The sequence below is a fragment of the Schistosoma haematobium genome, chromosome 4 (assembly GCF_000699445.3).
Source record: "Schistosoma haematobium chromosome 4, whole genome shotgun sequence".
Taxonomy (NCBI): domain Eukaryota; kingdom Metazoa; phylum Platyhelminthes; class Trematoda; order Strigeidida; family Schistosomatidae; genus Schistosoma; species Schistosoma haematobium.
The window spans coordinates 9,527,761-9,550,884 of NC_067199.1; the positions used below are offsets into that span (position 1 = coordinate 9,527,761).

The following is a 23,124-nucleotide window of genomic DNA, read 5'->3' on the forward strand; positions in this document are numbered from 1 at the left end:
AATAAAAGCCTATGAAATCTTTAAACGTTGGTCATACTAATAATACAACATCTCAATGGATTTCGTTGACATTTTGAACTGACGAATTTGACCAAAGTGATAATTTACTCACTATGCTGGTCTCCATATACAAATCGAAAAGATTTCAAGAGATAAAATTGCTCGCTACCTAGTAGACTGAATAATGTCTTTTAAGAAATTAAAATTGTGATCTACATGTGGAAAAATATTCAGCTGAAGAAATAATAATTGGATTTACATCGAATAGATGGAATTTAACTAGCAGTGTAGTGCAAGACTCTTGTTTCGTCCTATTTGGGACTTATCAATCGGATATTTCAAATCATTAAAAACCAAATTAGATACAATTAGAAGTTACCACAAGGAGGATCCGATGCAGACGTAAAGGAGATGATTAACAAATCAAGAACAGCATTCCTACAATTGAACAACATATGAAACTCAAAACAGCTGTCTCCAAGCCAACATCAAAGTCACATTCTTCATTACGAACGTCAAGATATTCGTACTGTACGGAGATGGAACTTCAACAACTACCAAAACCATCATCAAAATACTACAAGTATTTATAAACAATTGTCTACACATGATACTCAATATCCGTCAACCGGATTCCATCAACAACAACAACAACGACCTACTTTGATAGAGAAGAAACCAGCTTTCATGTGAGAAGAAAATTAGGAAACGACATTGTAATTGGATAGGATATACATTGAGGAAATGATGAAACTACATCACGAAGCAAGTGTTAAATTGTAATTGTGAAGTTGGACGTAAAAGTGGCAGGCGGAAGAAGACACTGAATGGAGAATTTGCTGCAGATATTCGACGGATGAATAGCAAGTGTAAATAACTTGAAATGATTGTTGAGGACAGATTTGAATGTAGAATGCTGATAGTTGCCCTCTGCTCCTTCATGAGGTCTAACAGGCGTAAGTATGTAAGTAAGAAATTACCTGCTAGTTGACAAGTAGAAGATCATTTATAAAAAAATGAATATCATGAAATAATGACTTTAGTTAATTGTAATAACAACGTTTTGAATCCATTAACTAAAAATTATTGTTCCCAGTCATTTCAAATAAATGTCTGATTTATTAATTCCATGGATATATAATAGAACTTGAATATTTACTGAAATATTAACATAATTTACAAACGTAGTTTTATTTTATTATTTATACCAGCTGAATATCATAATAAAGTAAGACACGTTATTTTAAGTCAAAATGATTTCATGGCAGCTGCACAAATCACAAATTGAAGAGTAACACAGATGGAAAGCTATTAATGAGGAGCTGTTAGTGTATAATACTGGCTCAAATGTACAAAACTTAATTTTCCTTTTCAATAAATACATTAAAGCAACTCAAAATCTTGATATACCATACATCTTGCATAATGGTACTTTTATAACCGAATCTAAAACCATTGCAAAACTTTTTAGTGGTATTTTTGAGAACGATAAAATATTCCTAAATGACACTTTTTCAAAAGTCGTGTATGTGACTAACTCAATGAAGTCTATCTCGTTCATATACCTGAGAATTAGTAGGCCTTTAAACTCCATTAGGTTTCGAGCGGTCATGGAATAGACGGGATTTCATCTTTTCTCTAGAAATATGATGATCCAGATATTCCACTTATTCTTCTGAAGCCGTTTACTCTTTCTCTGGAAGCAGGTACTTACCCTTACTGTCGGAAAATCACGTATATCATACTACGTTACTAATCTGGATACAAGACTAACATGAACAATTGCCGGTCCATGAGTATTACTCCAGTTATCTCTAAGATTATAGAAACATTGTTGGTGATGAACTGTGTAACTATTTGCTCACTGAAAAGCTTATCAGTGTTTCGCAGCATGGTTTTCTTAAAAATCGATCTTGTATGACGTGCCACTTTGATTTCCTTAATCTAGTCATTACTCAACGTAACCGACGATGTACAGTTGTAGTCGTATACACTGCCATTTCTAAAGCATTCGACATGGTTAACCGCCACCTTCTTATGGGCACGCTCGCATCTTATGGGGCCAAAAACTGTCTGCTTGATTGGTTTGATTTTTTTAGACGCCAACACCAAATAGCCAAAATTAAGTACTCCTTGTCGGATGTTGTCCCGGTCAAAACTGATGTAATACAAGGTATTGTCTTAGAGCCCTTGCTCTTTTTTGTTTATGTAAATATTTACGGCTACGTCTGTATGGGTAGGCCTCTTCGGTGTGCAGACGATCTTAAAGTATGATGTTCATTTTATCCTCATGAACTGAACAATATACAGAATTGCATCAGTATGAAGCTCAACAAGGTAGCCCAGTGGTACTCGAAATGGTAGTTGGAGCTTAACACGAATAATTAAGAATAGACATGCTTCAACAATACATCGCTCAACTTAGATCCCACCATCGATGGTAAGGTGTTATCTACGTTCATACAGTAATGATCTTGGATGTTTTTATATTTTGTGCTTCACAGAAAAATTCTCGAAATAGACCTCCAAGCCCCAACGTCTTATGAACTGCATAATTCGTAACCTTTACAACAGCAAGTCACGTACTTTAATGTATTAAGTATATGTTCGACCACTACTAGAATACTGAACTTTTACTCTTAGTAGTATTTGCATAATGGACAAATTAAGGTTGGAATCCATTCAGAGACACTTCGCATTCTTGGACCCGACTGTACCTTAAATTATAAGTTCAGATGAAATACACTTGAACTCAATCCTTTATGGAAGAGATGACTCAAACTACATCTAATATTTTTCTTCAAAATACCTTAGAAAAGATTGTTTACATCCATCTGCCTTAAACCTTACCAATTTTATGAATTATTAATTTAGATTTATAATTGTAGAACCTGATAAGAAATTATTGAAAACAATATTATTCGTTCCTATATCTGTAGTTTTATGATAATGGGTGTTTTTAGTCATTAAAATACTTCAATACCTTCATGAAAAAAGGAATCCAAACCTTTGACAATAATAGTTTCAATCATCTCATATAACTTACTTACTTACACCTGTCACTCCTCGTGAAGGAGCATAGGCCGCTCACCAGCGTTCTGCATCCAACCCTGTCCTGATCAATCCTTTCCAGCTCCTTCCAGTTCCTATTGATCCTTTACATATCCGCTTCTATTATCTGACGTAATGTGTTCTTTGGCCTTCCTCTTTTCCTCTTCCCTTCACGATTCCAAGTTAGGGCTTGTTTCGTGATGCAGTTTGGTGATTTCCGTAATGTGTGTCCTATCCATTTCCATCATCTCTTCCTAATTTCCTCTTCAGCTGGAAGCTGGTTTTTTCTCTCCCACAAAAGGCTGTTGCTGATGGTATGCGGCCAATAGATGTCCAGTATCTTGTGAAGACAGTTATTTATAAATACTTGTACCTTCTTGATGGTGGTTGTTGTAGTTTTCCAAGTTTCAGCTCCGTACAGTAGAAGTGTCTTGACGTTGGTATTGAAAATTCTGACTCCACCTGTAGCTCTTCTAGAGTTACTGCCGGTCCCAAGTCCGGGTAAAGGAGGAGGGTTGAGTATGGGGTTAGCGACCCCATCCCGTAGAAAACTAACTCGCTAAAAAAACGCTAACCAGAAAAAATAATTTAAACTCTGCCCTGGGAGTTAGAAGGTCTTCATTTAGAAGAATTATGACGCTTCATGGTGAAAGCCGAGTTCCCTCGGAAGCCACGAGGCCGATGCCCCTTCTAACAACTAGAGCAAAAATGTTTATAGGTACATGGAACGTCCGAACATCTCATATAAACAAGAACTTATATAGGTATCTTCAACTAGTTTTACATGGTCGATTGTTTATCGATCACTGGTTCTTGTTTATTTCCTAAAATTATAATAGTAGTATCTCTTAGGCCTTATTTATTATATTTCCTTTTTCTCGAATTCTTAATCTTACATTTGAGCTAATTGAGCTTAATTTATGATCGATTATTTGATCACATAAATATTTCATTTTAACCTTTAGTTTTCTTTTTCCTTCTCTTCTCATAATCAATATTTCATAACTTTTCTTTAATTATATAAGACCTTTCGTCTAAATTTGATCGAATAGTTCCACAGTATTTATTGAATTCTTTGAAATATTATTAGATTGTCAGCGGTTGATGAAAACTAAATGAAATCAAACAAAACTCATGTTATTCTATTCATATAAACGTTCATGACCATTAAATGTTACAATCTGTTGAAAATGATGATTAGTTTTTGATGGAATTTTGTTCTCTGAGCTGGATGGTTTTGTTGTGGAGCTTTCATCGTTCTTCTGAACGATATCATCATCAGCCCAAACTTCAGATAGTTTAGAGCATAGAAAGTTGTAAACAATCGATTACGTTAAAACATAATTATATAAACGAAGAATATCCTTCTCAATGAATTTCTTATCAAGTTCTACAATTATATAACCAAATTATTAATCTATAAATTTGGTAAGGTTTAAGGCAGAGTACATCATTTAAAATTGTAGCATGTGAATCAAAGATTGTTGCTTGTCATATAAAATAAAACAAAATCGCTAATATTACAAGGCGTGTTTTGGATATTATAGTAATTTTAATAGTTAAGATCATGAGTCAATTGAAGCTAGACCACCATGGAAAACCTGTAAGCACTGGATGGCCGTTTCGTCCTAGTATGAGAGAAGCAGTGACCAGTGGAGTTCAACCAGGTCAGTTGTGAGATAGTAACTCACTGAAGACAATGGTGGATATGTCGCTCAATTTCGTGGATTGGTTAAAGTTAGACATCTTTAGACACTGTTGGATGCCGGCTCAGTGGTCTAGTGGTTAGGCGCTCATACGCGAAACTGATAGTTCCTGGGTTCGAATCTCACGAGGCGGGATCGAGGATGCGCACTGCTGACGAATCCCATACGAGGACGAAACGGTCGTCCAGTACTATCAGGTTTTCTATGGTGGTCTAGCTTCAGTTGACTCATGATTTCAACTATCAAGTCGTTAATGTTAGTACTGACTAATATGAAGTTGTTGACTTGAATCAGTTTATAAGTGAAAAGAAATTGTGAGATCAACGATCACAATAAATATGGTCTACATGGGATGAAAGAGAGAATAATGTAATTACAAATCAGAAATTATGTAATGTGTAGAATAATATGAATAAGGTTAGATATAGTAGATAGGAGTGGTTACTGAATAAATTTCTTAAAAAGGTTAGCAAGGGTAATAATAATAATAATGACAATTATGTTTTCATATTGTTACCATTTGAATCAATATATACTGATTACTTACGACTGTTTTCTTTAATATATTTTGAACTGTAAAATGATAAGTATACTTGAAAAACTCCTAGCGGTGGCTACACTAAATCTGGGTTCTTATCATTATAATAAGTATCCAATTAACTATACAAACCCTTTGTTAATCTTCACTAATATAAAAATTAAATCGTGAATTCCCATTTTTAAAAAATGTTTTTTCTTTTCTAAAATCTTGGCGAATTAATTCCTCGAAAAAACTTGGATCAAACTTCTGATTAACTTCGAATTCATTCGCTGAAATTTTACAAACACCTTTCAATAGTTGAGATCATGAGTCAATTGAAGCTAGACCACCATGGAAAACCTGGAAGCACTGGATGGACTCATGATCTCAACTGTTTAAATTACTACAATCTCCACAAAACCCCTTCAAATACCTTCTTACTCCTTAATGTCTTACATCAACTCGGCGCCCAAATACTGTGAAACTATTCGGTCAAATTTAGACGATAGGTTTTACAGAATATTATAAACTGACATTCTATCAAAATAAGGAAAATTATTGTAGATGTCATTTCAAGTCATTTTTATTGATGTTCGCCCAAAAAATCTCTTTTTTTCACCAAAGACGTGTTCCTGTCAAAACGTATTTTAATGGTATCCGTAGTGAACAGAACACGGGTGGTGATATGTTTAGCACAAATTTACAGAGTTACTTGGTAAAATAGAAAAACAATATAGCAAATCATTAGTTTGCAAAATATCATTCCATCATATTAAACCGGACTGTTCCTGTTGCAATCATCAATCTATTGTCTCATATTTCATTGTTCATGCGTTTTCTTACAAATTCCATTGTGTTCTCGCTCTTCTTTCCTTGATCTTCCCCCATCTTCTGCTGCCAGACATTATGTTTCTGACTCGTGTCATATACTACTTACATCAATATAAGTAGCACGCACCACAGTATCTTGTAGAGCATATTGTAAAACTCTCTCCCTAATTCTACTTCTCCTGTTCAAATCGTAGGAACTTATAAGTCTACTTAATTAATTCAATCATTATAAACAAATTGAAATACAATTACATTCAAATTTAATGTCTGTACTCTTGAAAAAACAAAAGATCATTACTTGAACAAGTGCACCTATTTATTGATCAGATCATATGATCTGAAGATATTCTATAAGATAAATAAATATTGGTGGAAACAAAAAGAAAACTATAGTCAATATCCTTTTTTTGCCATTCAAATGTCAAGCATATATTTTCATTATATGAATTTGTTTGATACCCAAAAGGTGTGAATAATTCGATAGAAACGAACAACAACAATAGATGAAAATATTCAGCATGAATATATTCTGCTTATTCTTAATAATCTTTCGAATAGTCTCAATATTATCTGTGAACTATAGAAAAGAAAATTACCAAACACATGAACATCATAGTAACAATCACAAAGATGCTCATTCACATCATAACCATCATGTGCCTCATCATCATGAACATTATCGGGGAAATGATCGAAGACATGAAATCCAACCAAGACATCATCATCATTATCCACATGCAGAGCGAAATCACTTGAAAAAACCAGAACATCAAGAAAGTCAAGAACACAAACCGATGACTGAAGAATACCACCATGTTTTAAAACCTCAATCTCATCAACAAGAAGAAAATCAACCAAAGAATGTAGATTATGTATCAAAACATAAAGAAAATCACCGTCATCCATCAGCGAAATCAACTCCATCTCAATTAATTAGTTCAACGAGCCAAACTGAGAATGAAAATAACCATCATCCTCCGATTCAATCAAAAGAAAAAACTAGTTATTCTACTAAGAAAAATCTATCAGATAAGCAAACCGATGAGAAAATTAACACAAAACAGATTAAAGGCAAATCAAATGAACCTGAGAATTCATTAGCTGATAAAGATTACCATCACCATTATCAGCATTATTATCAACATCGTTATCATCATCCAAATCATGAAATTAGTAATATGAAAACTTCAGCTAAAAATAAATCAACCGAGCAACATATCTATAAATCCAATAAAAAATCACCTTCACAAAAAAACAATATACAATCCACATATCAAACAAAGTCAACTGCTGAATTGAAGGATGAAAGTGTAACAACAAAAGAACGTTCTCTGAATGCTAAGAAAGAAGCTGTAAGTTCCTAGCTTCGTGAAAATGAATTACGTATTCAATTATTGGTGTTTCAAACTGGGTTTTTTTGTGTTCCCCTCACTGTTTAGTTGATACTAGTCCTAGAATCGTATTATGACCTAAAACATTTAGGTTTAATTGCTTTGAAGTATCAAATGTTTTGTATTAACTTAGATTCACATTAGTAAAGCACAACAATATTATTTCTTAGAATGAAAACTGTGTTCATTACGGACTGCTGAAGTAACAGATAACGATACGACCTGATGACTAATGGTAATAACGAAAGACTTCAGGACAATGACTTCGTCAATAACAGTCCAGCAGTCTATTGAAAGAATTACACTAACCAAATAATATTTATACATTACAATGACATATCTCTTTGTTAAGTATATATTCAGTCACTAATTAATATTTAATGGTAGGAAATATTTTGCTTCACTTAAGTATTATCTATGACAATTTATTTGTTCATTTTATGAAACCACCAGGAATATATATATATATCAACATTCCAGTCAGAAAATAGGTAGTGTCGCGTATGTAAGTGCATTTTAACTTTACAATAAAGTAGTCAGGATCTTTAATCGCAAAAAAACCAGGTTAATCATTTGCGAACAACAGTTGGTGAACCACTTAGAAATACAGATCTTTGAACAACTGTTTTATTTAAAGATGATTAGTGGCTAGCAGTGAAATTCAAGACGGCGTTCGAAACGTTTGAAATGAACGGTACTGGGTCCGAGTCCTGGAGTAAACATGGACTCTGGGATGAAGGTATACCAGCTGATGAGTCCCGAATAGGACGAAACGCGCGTCTGGATTCCACTGCTAGCCACTATCCATCTTTGCTTATAAAGCTGGTGACTTGATTGTGAATTAAGGCATTGTCGAGGCATCCTCACAGGATGCACATATGCCAATAAGAGACTGATCAATTGCAATCGGAAGATACAAGCAAATAACACCAAGTGTTTGATTTTGATTTTTAACTCCATAGCAGTGCAATAACTATTTAAAATAAGGATTATGTAATAACTAATTCTAATTTATTATTCTTCGTCTTAAGACTCCAAATTACTGTGTTTCATCTTCAGTTGACTGGTGCATGAATATTAGTGATGAGTCTAAAACTAAGTGTCTTCAATGACCTGGAAGTTGATATCAGTCAATGATGAAAGTTGATGTTGAAGATGGTCACTTATCATAAATATATGATACTTTATTAAGTTCTTACCAGTTTTTTAATAATCACGAGCCTGTTCTCTTTTTTTCACCCTCTATTACAGTCATTAAACCTGTTTACTACAAATATCTTAATCAAACAATAAGTCAATCACATAACCACTTAGCTGAAAAATAACACCAAATACTGAATGGAAATTTAAACACTGATTTTAACTAATGAAAATTATTATACCACACTGATTGCATACCGAAAGTTAGCTAGAAAAGGATTATCTTGAGGTGATAAATAATTAAACTAGAATAGATCACTCTTGCCATAAGGGAATCAGTAGTAATACAGTTGGTTGTGACATTAGTTAATATCCCAAAGGGAGCATTACTTCCGCCTCTCAAAGTTCGAGATAGGTCTTTTAAATAAGTTACAATTATAAAAAACCAAGTTCCAGAACTTTCTGCAGAATGCTTTTACTTCTCTTGGTAGACTCGATTTAGCAAATTTACATTTTATCCATGTAGGATTGTGGAAATTAAGATCATGAACTGATCAATATTACGTCACCATTAAAAACCTGGAAGCACTAGACGGCCGTTTTGTCCTAGTATGGGACCCTTCACAGTGCGCATCTACGATCCCACAAGCGGGACTCAAACCCAGGACCTACTAGCTCTTCTAGGTTTTCAACAGTGGTCTAAAATTGATCAGTTGATGGTTCCAATCAAAAATTTTACATTTGTAAACATATTTCATAAGACATTTTAAATAAATTTTCATTTAAAACGGTTTTGACTAACTTTATATGATACAATAAAAATCAAAGTTGTGTATTGAACAGGTAAATATAAACAGATCGTTTTCTTCTATTTTCATAACTCCCATAAGGAATAGGAGATAGGAAGTGTTCCAAAATAATGGTACCAGTTGTATGATGAAGTATAATAACAAAATTTGTAGAACAGAGATTAAAACTTGGCTTAAATAAACTATGAGGGTGGTGAGTAGAATGAAGAATGTTTACAAACTTCCTAGGTCAGTAAAAACGTTTTATTGAAAAGAAGTCAGAGTGTAGCAATAGATCATTACAGTACGGTTAGATGAACAAACAACCCTTTTTTCACAGGTGAGTCCAAGATGACTAGCCCTTTCTACATATGTGTAATATCATATTCTTCTTTCAGTAAACTGCGTCGTAGTTTAAAGTTCTGGACATTTATTCACGGACGACGGACAATCTAAATCCATGATCAATACATATCTAACTCTCTTAGTGAAGCAAGTTAAAGTTTGAATCAGAGGCGTTGGAGCTCACGTAACAAGAACTCCTTTTTATTATAATATCCTTTGAGGCTATTGTAAGTAGCAAACTCACATCCAATTCTCAAGCAAACAAAATTATGTGTATCACAAACTGACATCAGTTAGACAACCATTTAGAACTAGAAAGCACTAGATTGCTATTTCACCATAGGATACACCACAACGGTACACAATCATGACTCTACTAGATATTTAACTCATCACCCTAAGGTTTAGCGTTGAACCGTAACTGTAAGACCTCCGATATAGTGTCCAATGCTTTATATATCTAATTCCAATCAAATAGTGTGCAACCATCATTCAATTCAATTGATCAGTAACCGCTTCATGTAAAGTATTTATTTATAAGTTATCTTTGATTGTATATGGTTTAATTTTGACTCAAATTTCTCGGAGATAACATCGAATACTGTAGTCATAAGATGTATATGTATTCTTCCGAAATTTACGTAAGACCTCTTTATTAGATTAGATTTTCTTCAATACAAATCCCTCATTATTTTAATTTATAGATTTGAATATTGCCTATTTCCATGGTTAGTCTTCTGTTGGGAAATAATTTCCAAGACATTAAAGTGACTATTTTTGAAAAAAACAAATCACTAGTATTCTTTACACGGAAATATTGTAATCTTAGACGGGTTTTGTGGATATTAATCAACATATGCTCACTAGTAACTGGCTTGAAGAGGTATATCCTGGAGTTCTAGTGAGAAGTAGTGATCAGTGGAGTTCAACCAGGTCTGCTGTGAGATATCAGCCCACTGAAGACAATGGTGTACGGTGGCGCCTAATCTCGTGGATTAGTTGAAGTTAGACATTAACACCGTTGGATGCCGGCTCAGTGGTCTAGTGTTTAGGTGGTCGCGCGTGAAACCAGTAGGCTCTGAGTTTGAATCTCGCAGAGGGCGAGGTCGTGGATGCACACTGCTGAGGGGTCCCACACTGGGACGAAACGGTCGTCCAGTGCTTCCAGGTTTTCCATGGTGGTTTAGCTTCAATTGACTCATGATCTTAACCATTGAAAATATTGTAATCATTAAAATGTAAAATGAAATATGAATGATAAACATATTAGTAAAATAATGAATATTGTGCTTCAGTGCATTTGTAATGATTAAACTTATATTAATCTAAAATAAAATCACTTATTAATAAGTGCATACACTACATCATTATGCTTTGCACTAATCAATCATTCTGGTATTAATCTAAACTATTTAAATGATTTATCATACAAATATGAATACAATAAATGTAAATTACTCAATTATATAATGATTTATAAACATTAACAGTTTAGAAAGTAAGCATAGTCTTTTATTCGAATAAGGCATTCCAATATAATATAATAATAGGTTGAAAAAATGTTTGAAACCAAATGATGATGAACACTCACAGCCTTGTATAAGATTGAACTTATTACCTTGAGGTCTTACAACGACCACAATTAAAATTTAGCAACCCTGATTCTGATACCTTATTCACAGTGTTTTATGTAGTAGAGACATCATTCAGTGTTGTCGATGAGCTAGTATGTTATTCCTAATACAGCATACTTCATAAGTCCCAACTTTAAACAAGAATTTTGGAGAAAAAATCTTCTTACAGCTACAAGTCAAGTAGATTACAGAGATTTATGTAGTTCCAGTACAGTTTACATCATAGGCTGAGGTTAACTGAAAAAAATATGGGTAAACTAGGGATTAATAAATAACTGTTTCTTCTTAGTCCAAGGGATTCTATTCATGAATAAATAAAGTGAATGTAAATTTATGACAAACAATTTAGTCGTAGATTGTCTGGTGTTTGACATCAATATACACCTACTGAATCATATATCGGAAGCTTTGAAATAAATTAAGTCCGAAAAATCTTAGCTAATAAATTAGAAGATAGTAGTTTATATTTCATGTTTATTTGATTTATTATCATCCAAATATTGTAACCGGTAAAGTTTAAACAAACTTGATAAATTCTAGAATGCACTTACATTGACTTTTTTGACATATTTTACCAATATACGAATATTTTTTATCCCAATTCTCACTTATCTATTGACTATATGCTATCTTTTATGAAATTTCTCATTTGGTAACAATTGTATATCATTGGTACAGGGTTTTGTGGAGATTGTAGAAGTTTCATATTTTTAGTAACGAACTGGTCTTAACTTGACTACCACTAAAAATCTGAAAGAACTAGACGGATTTTTCATCTCAGTACGTGACTTCTGTACAGTGCGCACCCAACACTTCACAGCCGGGTCTCAAACCCAGGACCTACGATCTCACATATGGACGCTTAACCTCTGGACGACTGAGAATGCACATAACAATGCTAGTACCTAACTTCAATCACTTCATAATATCTCATGACCATCTTTCATTATCTATATTGGATAACTGTTTCATATGGTTGAACTCCACTGCTCACGGTTTCTCCCTAGAACTCCAGGAATTGAACCTTGAAGCTAGTCACTAGTGAGCCCATGATCGTATATTATGACTGTATATTAATAAAATTCAATCTGCTTACATGTTTCTGAATTGAATAATGTTAATTCATGGAATGAATAAACCATTGTTAGATTGATTACAGATATTCAATGTAGTCAAATTCCACATAACAACTCATCAAACTTTAATATATATTTAATTATTGATGGATCTGTAACTTATCAGATACATATATACGATAGTGAAACATTGAAAATCAACTCAAAGAAGAGTAGTTCTTCTTTTAATAAATTGTTTAATGATATTCAATACCATTTGAATATCCTGTTTTAGGAAATGTTTACGGACAATGAAATTGGTATAACTACACTCTGAATAAATAGAAAAATAGAAACAGTTTGAAAACTTAAGATATCCTTATAATCAGAAGGGGTTTGTAGAGATTTCAGAAATTTCACAGGTTGAAACCATGAGTCAATTGAAGCTAGACCACCATGGAAAACCTGGAAGCACTGAAAGGCCGTTTCGTCCTAGTATGGGACTCCACGACCTCGCCCCCTGCGAGATTCGAACCCAGGACCTACTGGTTTTGCTGGCGAGCACTTAAACACTAGATCACTGAGCCGGCATCCAACGGTGTTAATGTCTAACTTCAACTAATCCACGAGATTGGGCGCCACCGTACACCATTGTCTTCAGCGAGTTACTATCTCACAACAGACCTGGTTGAACTCCACTGATCACTACTTCTCACTAGAACTTCAGGAGTATCTCTTGAAGTCAGTCACTAGTGAGCAGATGATTATAATGTGTGTATTTATATGTCTTTTACAAATCTCAATATGAAATTCAATGGATCCCTTTGTTCACTGTGAATGAATTTATTTATAATGTTCAAAATTGGAATTTGATTTAATTTTGATTTGACTTTCATAAAATGTAGAAAAACTATTCATAAGATGATTAAGTTTGTGTCATTTGTAAACTACCAACGTTCTATTGTAAATGTTAATAATAATAATAATAATCCATAATAACTTTCAATTGAAAGTAAACTATGTACATTAAATGCACAATATTTGTTTAAATACATTATTTGAACTCTTTAGTATAAGTTTGTTTTCTTAAATTATAGTACGATGAAAGTCCAACTCAAAAGAAACAACCTATTAGATCATCTGACTATTCATATAAAAAAGATGAAACTCAATCATCAATATCAACTTTGGAGACAAAACCATCTAGTAGACAAGAAGAAATTAGGGACCATGAACATTCAACCCAAAAATCATACAACTCATATAAATATAAATCACATGAACATATTGAATATAAAAAATCTACTGATTTAAATAAACAAGAATCAGAAACAAAATTAAAGGAATATTCAATAAAGAGAAATGAAGAGTCCTCTTTGTTAAATAAACCGAATAGTAATAATAATGAGAAGAATATCAATAAGAATGATAATAATTTGAGCTATTACACAAAAACTGATGAACATAAAACTGAGAACAAAAATGATAAAGTTATTTCACAAAATCAACCAGCTGTTACTCAAAGCATTACATCAGTATCGTTTGTTTCAGGTAGTGATAAGTATGATTCGACAAAGTCAAATGAAGATAAAACATCATCTAAGAGTACAGTCAGTAAACCTGTATCAATGAATGATATTAAAACTCAAATAGAAAATTTATTACAGGAAAATTTAAAGAAACTGATTTCGAAGATTCAGAAAACAAAAACAGATGAAAGTAAACAATCGTCTTCACCACCATCTTCACCATCCGAATCCTCATCAACACTACCACATCAACTGCCTCCTTCACTTGTTAAAAAGGATGAAAATTATTACAAATATTATAGATCTAATCATGACGAAATGCGGCGTAGACCTAACAATGAAGATGATGAAAGGAAACTACATGATAGACATCATCATGAACGTAAGTTAAACTCAAATATTGACATCAGTATAAAGATTTAACTGTGAAATTCAATTGTGATCAGTAGAAAATTATTATGGTAGAATGCTTGTGAAGGCTGTTCTCTAATGACCTGGTTAAGACAGACATTAGTTTTGACATTGGATCATAACCACGCAATTTCATTAATTGACTAAAGTTTAGATAATTAATTGATTAGATTACAACTCAGTGATCTAAAATTACTACCTTTGACAAAAGACCTGAAGGCAAAGTCGAGAGTGAGTGTCCCTAACGACCTTCAAAATAGTGCGAAAAAGATATCCAATAATCTCTCCTTTTCAATGGTAATCTAGTTAAAGTCAATTTGTATTGTAAACTATCTCCGTAACGAACATTCACTCTTTTATAATTTGAAATTTTTGTCCAACATTTCACAAATAAGATAAAACAGGGAATTTAGATTTTCACAAATTAATATATCGAACGTTAATTGATCTACAGTCTTGTACATCAACTGATGAGATACATTTCCCTGAGTTACATTTTGATTATAATGATCTGACAACACGCTATGTTAAGAAAGTCATAATGTTTAAAACTGATATATATTTTCTGTTCAAATGGAAGTAAAACTAGATAATAAAAATGAAATATGATTCCTGTATAGAACTAGCAAATATCACGAAATTTGATCATAGTTCATTTTACTTAGTTTTATAGTAGACAGCACTAAAAAACATGGTTTCATGGTTGTTTTTACTCATTAATAAGTCTTGTCTGTAATTCAATTAAAATCAACGTGTTAAGTATGCCTGAACACCGATTATCACGACGTGCAATGCTAACCGGTGTTGAAGATGGTTGGAAGAAAGTTACGAGTGGTCAAAGAAAAACGTGGCATCAGTGCTTTAAGTCACTAACTTCTAGTCTGAGTCATGTTGGGAGATGCAGACTACTTGGTTGGGATCCGTGTGACTATCGTAACAAATGGTTGGAGACTCTTGGTGACATGGCTCAGAATCGATCACAATCGCGTGGGTGTATACACTCCCTGTCTTCCCTTAAACTAAGAGATTAAAATCTCTTCATATCTTTCTTTCTTCGAACTAATTCTTTCTTCCTGTACTATATCCTTATTGCAATCTTTCTTTTATATATTACCACCTCTGAATTAACTACTTTTATGAATCCGGTGTTCATCTTGTTGTGTCAATGAGGTATGGCAACTTAGACTCATGCATATATGTGCCTGGTCCTACGTTGTAGCTGACTGACTGACTGATTAACCTGAATCCTTTAACTAGATCAATAAAAAAAGAATAGAGTATATGACAGTTGTGATTCACATCGGACTGGTCTAATTAATTAATCTGTTCTTCTTAATAATCATTTAAAGCATGGTGCCATACTTGGGGGCACAAGTTAGTTGAATATTGCATATAAGATTTACAATGAATAAAGTTATACATTTATTTGTTTAAAGATTAATAAATGAATTCGAAGAAAGCGATCCTCATAAATTTACACTACTTGATAAGTTACCGAAGTATATATCGAAGTATAGATGATGTTTAGAGGATAAAATAATGTAATTGTATCTTCGATTTGTCTAGTTATCGCGTAGATCGGTTAACGTATCATTCAGTTTGTAGTCAAGCTATGGTTATAAACACTGTTTTTGATCTCTAGTCATCATTCAAAACTAATTCGATTAAAATAATTCAATATAGGAAAATGAATAATGTTGTTTTCAATAAGACCATCATCGGGCTTTACTGTAATATACAATAACATTTACATGCATATGAGAAGTTACTAAACCAGTCAAGGCAGTTAATGAGTCAGTGATAACAGTGTAATAGATTACATGAATAAAATAAACAATGAACTAGAGCTTATTCGTAATATGTTGATTGAAATGAGTTATCTAAAAGGTTTTTTGAAGAAACACTTGCATGTAATGAACAGGAAGCACCTTAGATGCCGTTGCTGTTCTGCATCACAATATAGTGTTCAACTTGGAAAAGGGTAAGAAGTATGTTCGATGTGCTTTTCTGGACTATACTTCAGCTTTTGATTTTATACTAGGACAACATTTACTTAACAAGTTAATCAGCGTCAACACTGACAGCTGGATAATCAACTGGCTATGTTCCTACCTCTCTGGAAAGGAACAATACACTGTGTTTAGAGGAAAGTGTTCAGAGTCTCTGCTGTCTCGTGAAGGTGTACCACAAGGAGCTGTTCTTTCACCTCTTCGTTTCTCTTTTTTCTGCATGACCTGCCATCTTCCACGGAAAACTTTTTTGTGAAATATGCGGATGATCTCACTGTATGTACGCCTATCTCTTCCTCTTTACATCCCATAGAAATGAATGAATTTTTGTCTCGTATTGATTGTTGGTCTGTTGGTAATAGTCTAATACTTAATCCGTCTAAATGTCAAGCTGTTAACTTTAGCATGAGACATGAACGGAATCTAAACACCATTTTGAGATCCCATAATGCTTGTGCCATTGGACACTCTTTGATAAACACAGTGTTGAAGGTCAATTATCTTGGTGTTACCTTTTCCTTTGATCTCTCTTGGTCTTCTCACGTGTTACTGTTATCGTAGAAAGTTTTCCGTCTGACTTACTACATAAAGAAACTGCATGCTCTTGGGATTACTGGTCACTTACTCTTACGACTTGTCAATTCTTGCATATTACCTATTATTCTTTACCGTTCTCCATGATTCTTTACCGGGCCTTTGAGAAAAGTCTTTGCTGTATTGCGGAGAGTGCTGAAGGCAGTTAGCAAGGTGTGTGGTGAATCTTTCGAGGTCATAATTAATATGGTTGTGGATAAACATCTAAAGTCATGCAAACTCATGTCAGACGTTATCTTATCAGATACTAACCATCCTCTTCACTCATAACTTTCTCATTGTATATCTTCTGGTAGAATGAGACGTAATTACATTAAAATCCATGCACGCAAGCAAAAGTATAAAAGTTCTACAATACCTTACCTAGCAAATATACTCTGTGACGAACAGGTTGTTAGAGTGAACCTAGTCAATAACTTACATTCTTAACATGTCTCTAATTTGGAAAGTTGTACAGTTTTTCAGATTTTTTTAACGTTTGTTGCTTTCTTTTTTGAGTTTGTTTTTTGTAAAAGAAACTTGTTGAAATACCCTGTGCTGAGAATTCTATATTGTATCAAAATATAATATTGAATAAAGCCATTAATAATAATAATAATAATAATAATAATAATAATAACAGCAACATCAACGGTTAGTAAGAAACTTCTATTCCAAAGGCTATAATTCAATGGAGATAGAGCGGGTAATGTGCTACGAGGTAGATTGGCTAAAGCAAAATGCATCTGACCTCTGTCTATCGTTCTCCAACCGACCTATGGTGATTCCTCAACGAAAGAATAAATTACCTGGTTTTCCTACATCCATGTGTATTTATGATCTCAGATGCTTCTGTGGAGAAAGCTATATTGGGTGCACAGCCAGGTAGCTAGATCAATGAGTTAGTGAACACATCCCTTCATGGTTAGGAAAGGGTATCGTCAAGACAATACACAGCTTTGTTCTATAACATTTGATCGATAACAATCATATAGTAGATAGAAATACGTCACTTAAAGTGATTCATCGTATTCCTACTAACTTACTATATGAAGTTTGGTCTCGTCTCTTGCATATAGCAGAAGCTATAGGAATTCGAGCTAACAGTCCAAGTCTTCGTATTCATAAGAAATTTGTATTGACTTTATCTTTTCCTTGGCCGAATTAGCTTTAATAAACGATTTTACTTAGTGGCTATTATTCTCCACACAGTTTATTCACTTATTTTTCTTCAGCCTTTTTTCTAAATGTACGCTCCTCCGTCGAATTATCTGAACACTTCTTATTTTGTAATCTTATGAATGTTATTTCAGCATATATAATTTTCAAGTCATTAACCTAACGCCGATTATCAAACACGGATTCATGCCTCTGTTATCCTCATCACAATTAGTACATTATTAATTTGTACGTTTTACTTACTATGTTTAATTATGTAATCCGTTACACTGTTGTCACTGACTCATTAACTGCCTTGACTGGTTTAGTAACTTTGTATATACATATAAATATTACTGTATTAGAGTAAAGTCTGATGATCTAATTTAAAACCAACATTGTTCGTTCATATATGCTGTTCTAATTCACAATATGGAAATTTAAAAAATTAAAAAAATATACAGACCAATGATTGTCCTACTACTAACAAAATTGACAGATCTTTCACTGACTTTTCTTGTACGAAGTACTTCCTGATAAACAGAGATGGGTGGTGGATGACAGTGAAGTCCAGGACGTGCGTTTCGTCCTATTTGAGACTCTTCAAATGAATGTACTTTTATCCCAGAGTAAGTGTTCACTCCGGGACTCGAACCCAGTATTGTCCGCTTTAAAGTAGTACTTTTAAAAAACACCTAATGTAATAACGCTTGTCGAAACTCTGGCAAACTATTACCAAATTCAGTGTAAATATAAAAGAATCTCAACATACTACATGAGTAAGATTTTATATTACTCTCTTAGATTTATTTTAACTTACTTTTCTTGATATTTGTCGAGCTATATTCTTGTCTATGAATTAAACATAGAATGTTGATATAAAATTTTTGTTGATTTTCTTCTTAGTATGGAAGATATGTGGATTTCCTTCTTCTTAGAAAAGATTAGATTCTTGCAGAATGAATGTGATATGACATTAAAGTGAATAGACTTGAAGTCTTCAACGTAATTTCTACACAAACTTATTTATTCCTTTAAATATTCATATCATTTTTCATATCGAAATGTTTATTGTACATTAATACAAATAATAGTTATACAGAAGTTGTAAAGGGTATCCTACTAATCATAGGTATTTTATCAGTAAAACTTATTCAAAACAATTAACCAGTATTACTTAACAATAACTCAAGATTTAGAACACTTTGTCAATTGCTTTCAATGAAATTATATCTGAACACTTCAGCTTACTTAATATATATATATATATATATGAAACATTCTACAAGATAATAATCAGTTTAGATAGTAAACGTCAAACTGTGATGTTGACTCATTGAGCCTAATAACTACTTGACAGAATCAACCAATATAGACCACTATAGAAAACCTGATAGCACTGGACGGCCGTTTCGTCCTAGTTTGGGGCTCCTCAGAAGAGCGCATCCACAATCCCGCCCCCCGCGAGATTCGAACCCAGGACCTATCAGTCTTACGCACGCTGCTGAAGAGTCCCATACTTGAACGGAACGGTCATTCAATGCTTCCAGGTTTTTCATGGTGGTCTTGCTTCAATTGACTCATGATTTCGACTACTGAAATTGCTAAAATCTCCACAAAACCCCTTCTGATAATATAAGATAGTCAACATGAAATGACATTGTACTGGTTAAATGCTTGATATTTTCGATCACATCTTCAACTGACATAAGTTTTCCAAAGAAAAATTATACTGAATAAGTTATCAATTTTAGCTGATTTCACCTGGTTCTAGTATTCAGTGAAAATGACTTGGGTCAATATTTTAAGCTTTTCTACCGTGTTATACATGAATCTGATTCCTTCGTTCTATTAATTTAACGTATCTTCATGCTAGTTGATAAGTTAAAAGAATATTGATCTTCTTTTAGTACGCGAAGGGGATGATACTATAAAAAGCATTAAGTTAACCGAGTAGATTACTGAGACTGATAGAGATAACCTTGATATTTTGATTACTGGAACATTTTTGGCAAACTTTTAGAAACAACGTAGTGAAAAAGTCTAGTATAGACGCAATATTTCCTGCAAACACTTCAATTAACGCTACCGTGATCATTCTACTTAGCCATAGAAATTGAAACGGTAACAGTTTCAATACAATAAACAAAATAATAATCGAGAATTCAATAAATAAAATATCGCAGCCATTTGACTAAACTATATTTTTCCTGAAATACAGTTTGTTTGTTAAAATAGTTTTGATATATTCCATCACTATTTTCTACTTGTTTGACAGATGATTACCATCATGATAGACGAGATGAGGAACATAGGTTCCATAAGCCAGAAGAATACAAACCTTGGTCAGATAAACATGAACCTCGACCTTCAACTAAGGATAGAAATATGCCACCATCTCATCATCATGACCATCCGGACTCTCATTTTCCATCTCATCATCCATTCCCATTAGAGTCTGAAAGTGAGTCACACAATCCGCCATCAAGAAATCCATTTCCCAAGCCATTTCGACATCATGAATCGTATAAAAAATATCAAGAAATTCCATATAGACCTCGTTCTCATGAAGAAGAATTTTCGGATCGTCATGTTCATGAAGATGAGGATGATGATCGAAATTCTCACCGGTCCAAAATACCGCCAAAAAAGCCAAAAAGTATTGTTCAAGGTGTATCAGCTACTGTCAATCCTACTCAGCCATTAAGTGGCAATGAAGTTAACACTAAAATTCTGGATTCTGTATCAATCCCACTGACTATCAATATTGATGACTTATCCTCTACTGATTGTCCATTTACGCCATGCACAAAAACGTGTCCAGGTGGTTTGTATAAACTTAACGAAACTACAGGTTGTGCAACTTGTAATTGCTGTCCTAGCATTACCTGTTACAACCAGTGCATTCAAGGATATGAAGCAGATGAATATGGATGCCCTACATGCAAATGCTTAACATCTTATTATTGAACGATTCAATGTCTTACATAATAATCTGCTTAGGAAATAATTTAACTGATACTCAATTAGTAATATTTGCTATGACCGAATAATTGAAATTGTTAAATGCAATACTGATAATATTTCTTTGTGTAGTATGGAATCCCTGAATAAAATTCCACATAAAGAATAATTACAAAGTGATTTCATTTATTGAGTGGTTTCTCAATGTACCAAATATACATATTTTTAAAATTTGAAGTCAAATTTCAGTTCTAATTGTCTAAAACTATTTGAACACAAGTTTTCAGACTTCTTTTTAAACATTTTTAAATGAGTAGAACACTGTAACTGTTCCGAAACTGATTTGTTATATTCCGTATCTCTGTGAATAAAAACCACGAAATATTGCATGTAGTGAGGTAAATAAATATTCTGTTCTAGATTATTATTATCGTAAGATATATTTCCCATATTTTCAAATAAGTGATCACAAATGAAATAACCTCAAAAACTACTTATAAACTGCCTACTTCCTTGAACACAATCTCTGAAATCAAAATTATAGTTATCTGCGAACACTGGAAAAGTTAGATTTTATCATACCACTTCTAGACCAAGATGGGATGGTCCATATACCTCCTAAATTTGTGCAATAAATATATATGTTCCTAACTACGTAATGGTCTATCCAGGGTCATAAGCGTAACATTTAACTAAAAACGATGGTACCAATTTTCCCAGTTAGCTGGCATCAACTTGATTTAATGCACCACACTGTTCAGTTGTCATAGAAGCTCTCTTAGAAAAAAGTTTGGGTATCTTAAAAGGTGAATGAATTACCTCCTAAGGACTTTCAACTTAATAATCACGCTGTTCCAGCTGAGTATTTTGTGCGTAGCGAACGATAAAAAACCGAGATACCTTACACACAGTATAACTACAATATCGGAGTATGCCGAACATACGAATAATAAGCATTCCTACACTTTAATTCCTAACACCAACCCTAATACCTAATCCAAACTCCATGTCACAATTCACAACAGCTACTCCTAACCGTTGATTTCATATACTAAATTTTAACCCAATTCCATATCTTCACTTCTTATAATTAACTCCATCCTAGACAACAACTGTTTAGGTTCCGTCATTAATATTCTTGTGACGCAAACATTATCAAAACTACCAACCATAAAAACATTAGTCAACATGTTTCTGTAATCTCTGAAGTATGATCTTAAAACCACAGTTTAGTACTTGAAGGGAAAGGGTATGTACTGTAGTCTGATAACAGACTATTTTACCTCGAATTATACGTTTTGCATTCACTTCCAGAATTTTTAAAATGACTGAACGGAGCAAAGAGTTTTTTAAAGCCATAGTAAGAGACACTCGAGTCTTTAAACTTTTGCAATACGTTTGAATCTTTACACTATCAACTTCTTTTTCGATTATCAGATTGTCTTAATATCACGCTCGTGTTATTTCTGATTGTTGTCAGTTGTTTTCGTTATAAAATGTAAGTGTGTTCTTTGTCCTCACTGAGTCGTCTGTCCACTTTTCCTCATCACTTTTTCCTATCATATAATCTCGCTTGCTGCTCCTAACACGAACCTCGTACACCAGGTACCTTCGGGTTAGACCCAAACTTACCAAAAACAGAACGCTACATATACACCGGACCGTTTAGCTGTCGGTCGTGTAGGTATTCCTGATTTCTGTTGGTATTCTACAATGTTTCGAATTATTTGAATTGTAGTATGAACTAGGAATCCCAGAAATAACGCAATTGAATTAAGAAGTGAGACACAAGCACAAACGAATGTACTGTATTTGGAATTCGAAATCAAGCATTCAACAAGTACAAAGGTATCATTAGTTCATTCAAACACCACATATTCTCTAAGTTCACTTGAACTATGCGGTACACATCAACACAACGTTCACAAAGATTATGAATTTATGGTACATGTACAAAAGATTTTATACTGTAACATATGTTACAATGCTTGCAAAAATTCTTTATATCGTCGTGGATGG

General features: G+C 33.4%; 1 protein-coding gene across 1 annotated transcript in view; it reads left to right on the top strand.

The window, feature by feature from the left end:
• The first annotated feature begins 6,489 nt into the window (after positions 1–6,489).
• CLASP1 (CLIP-associating protein 1) overlaps positions 6,490–23,124 on the top strand; it is a 95,303-nt gene continuing 78,668 nt past the window's right edge. The window contains exons 1-3 of the mRNA XM_051215595.1: positions 6,490–7,460; positions 13,559–14,372; positions 20,420–21,524. Of these exons, the coding sequence (XP_051066125.1) occupies positions 6,612–7,460; positions 13,559–14,372; positions 20,420–21,111 (2,355 nt within the window). The 5' untranslated portion in view covers positions 6,490–6,611 and the 3' untranslated portion in view covers positions 21,112–21,524. Of the gene's footprint in view, positions 7,461–13,558; positions 14,373–20,419 lie in introns of the transcript that reaches the window.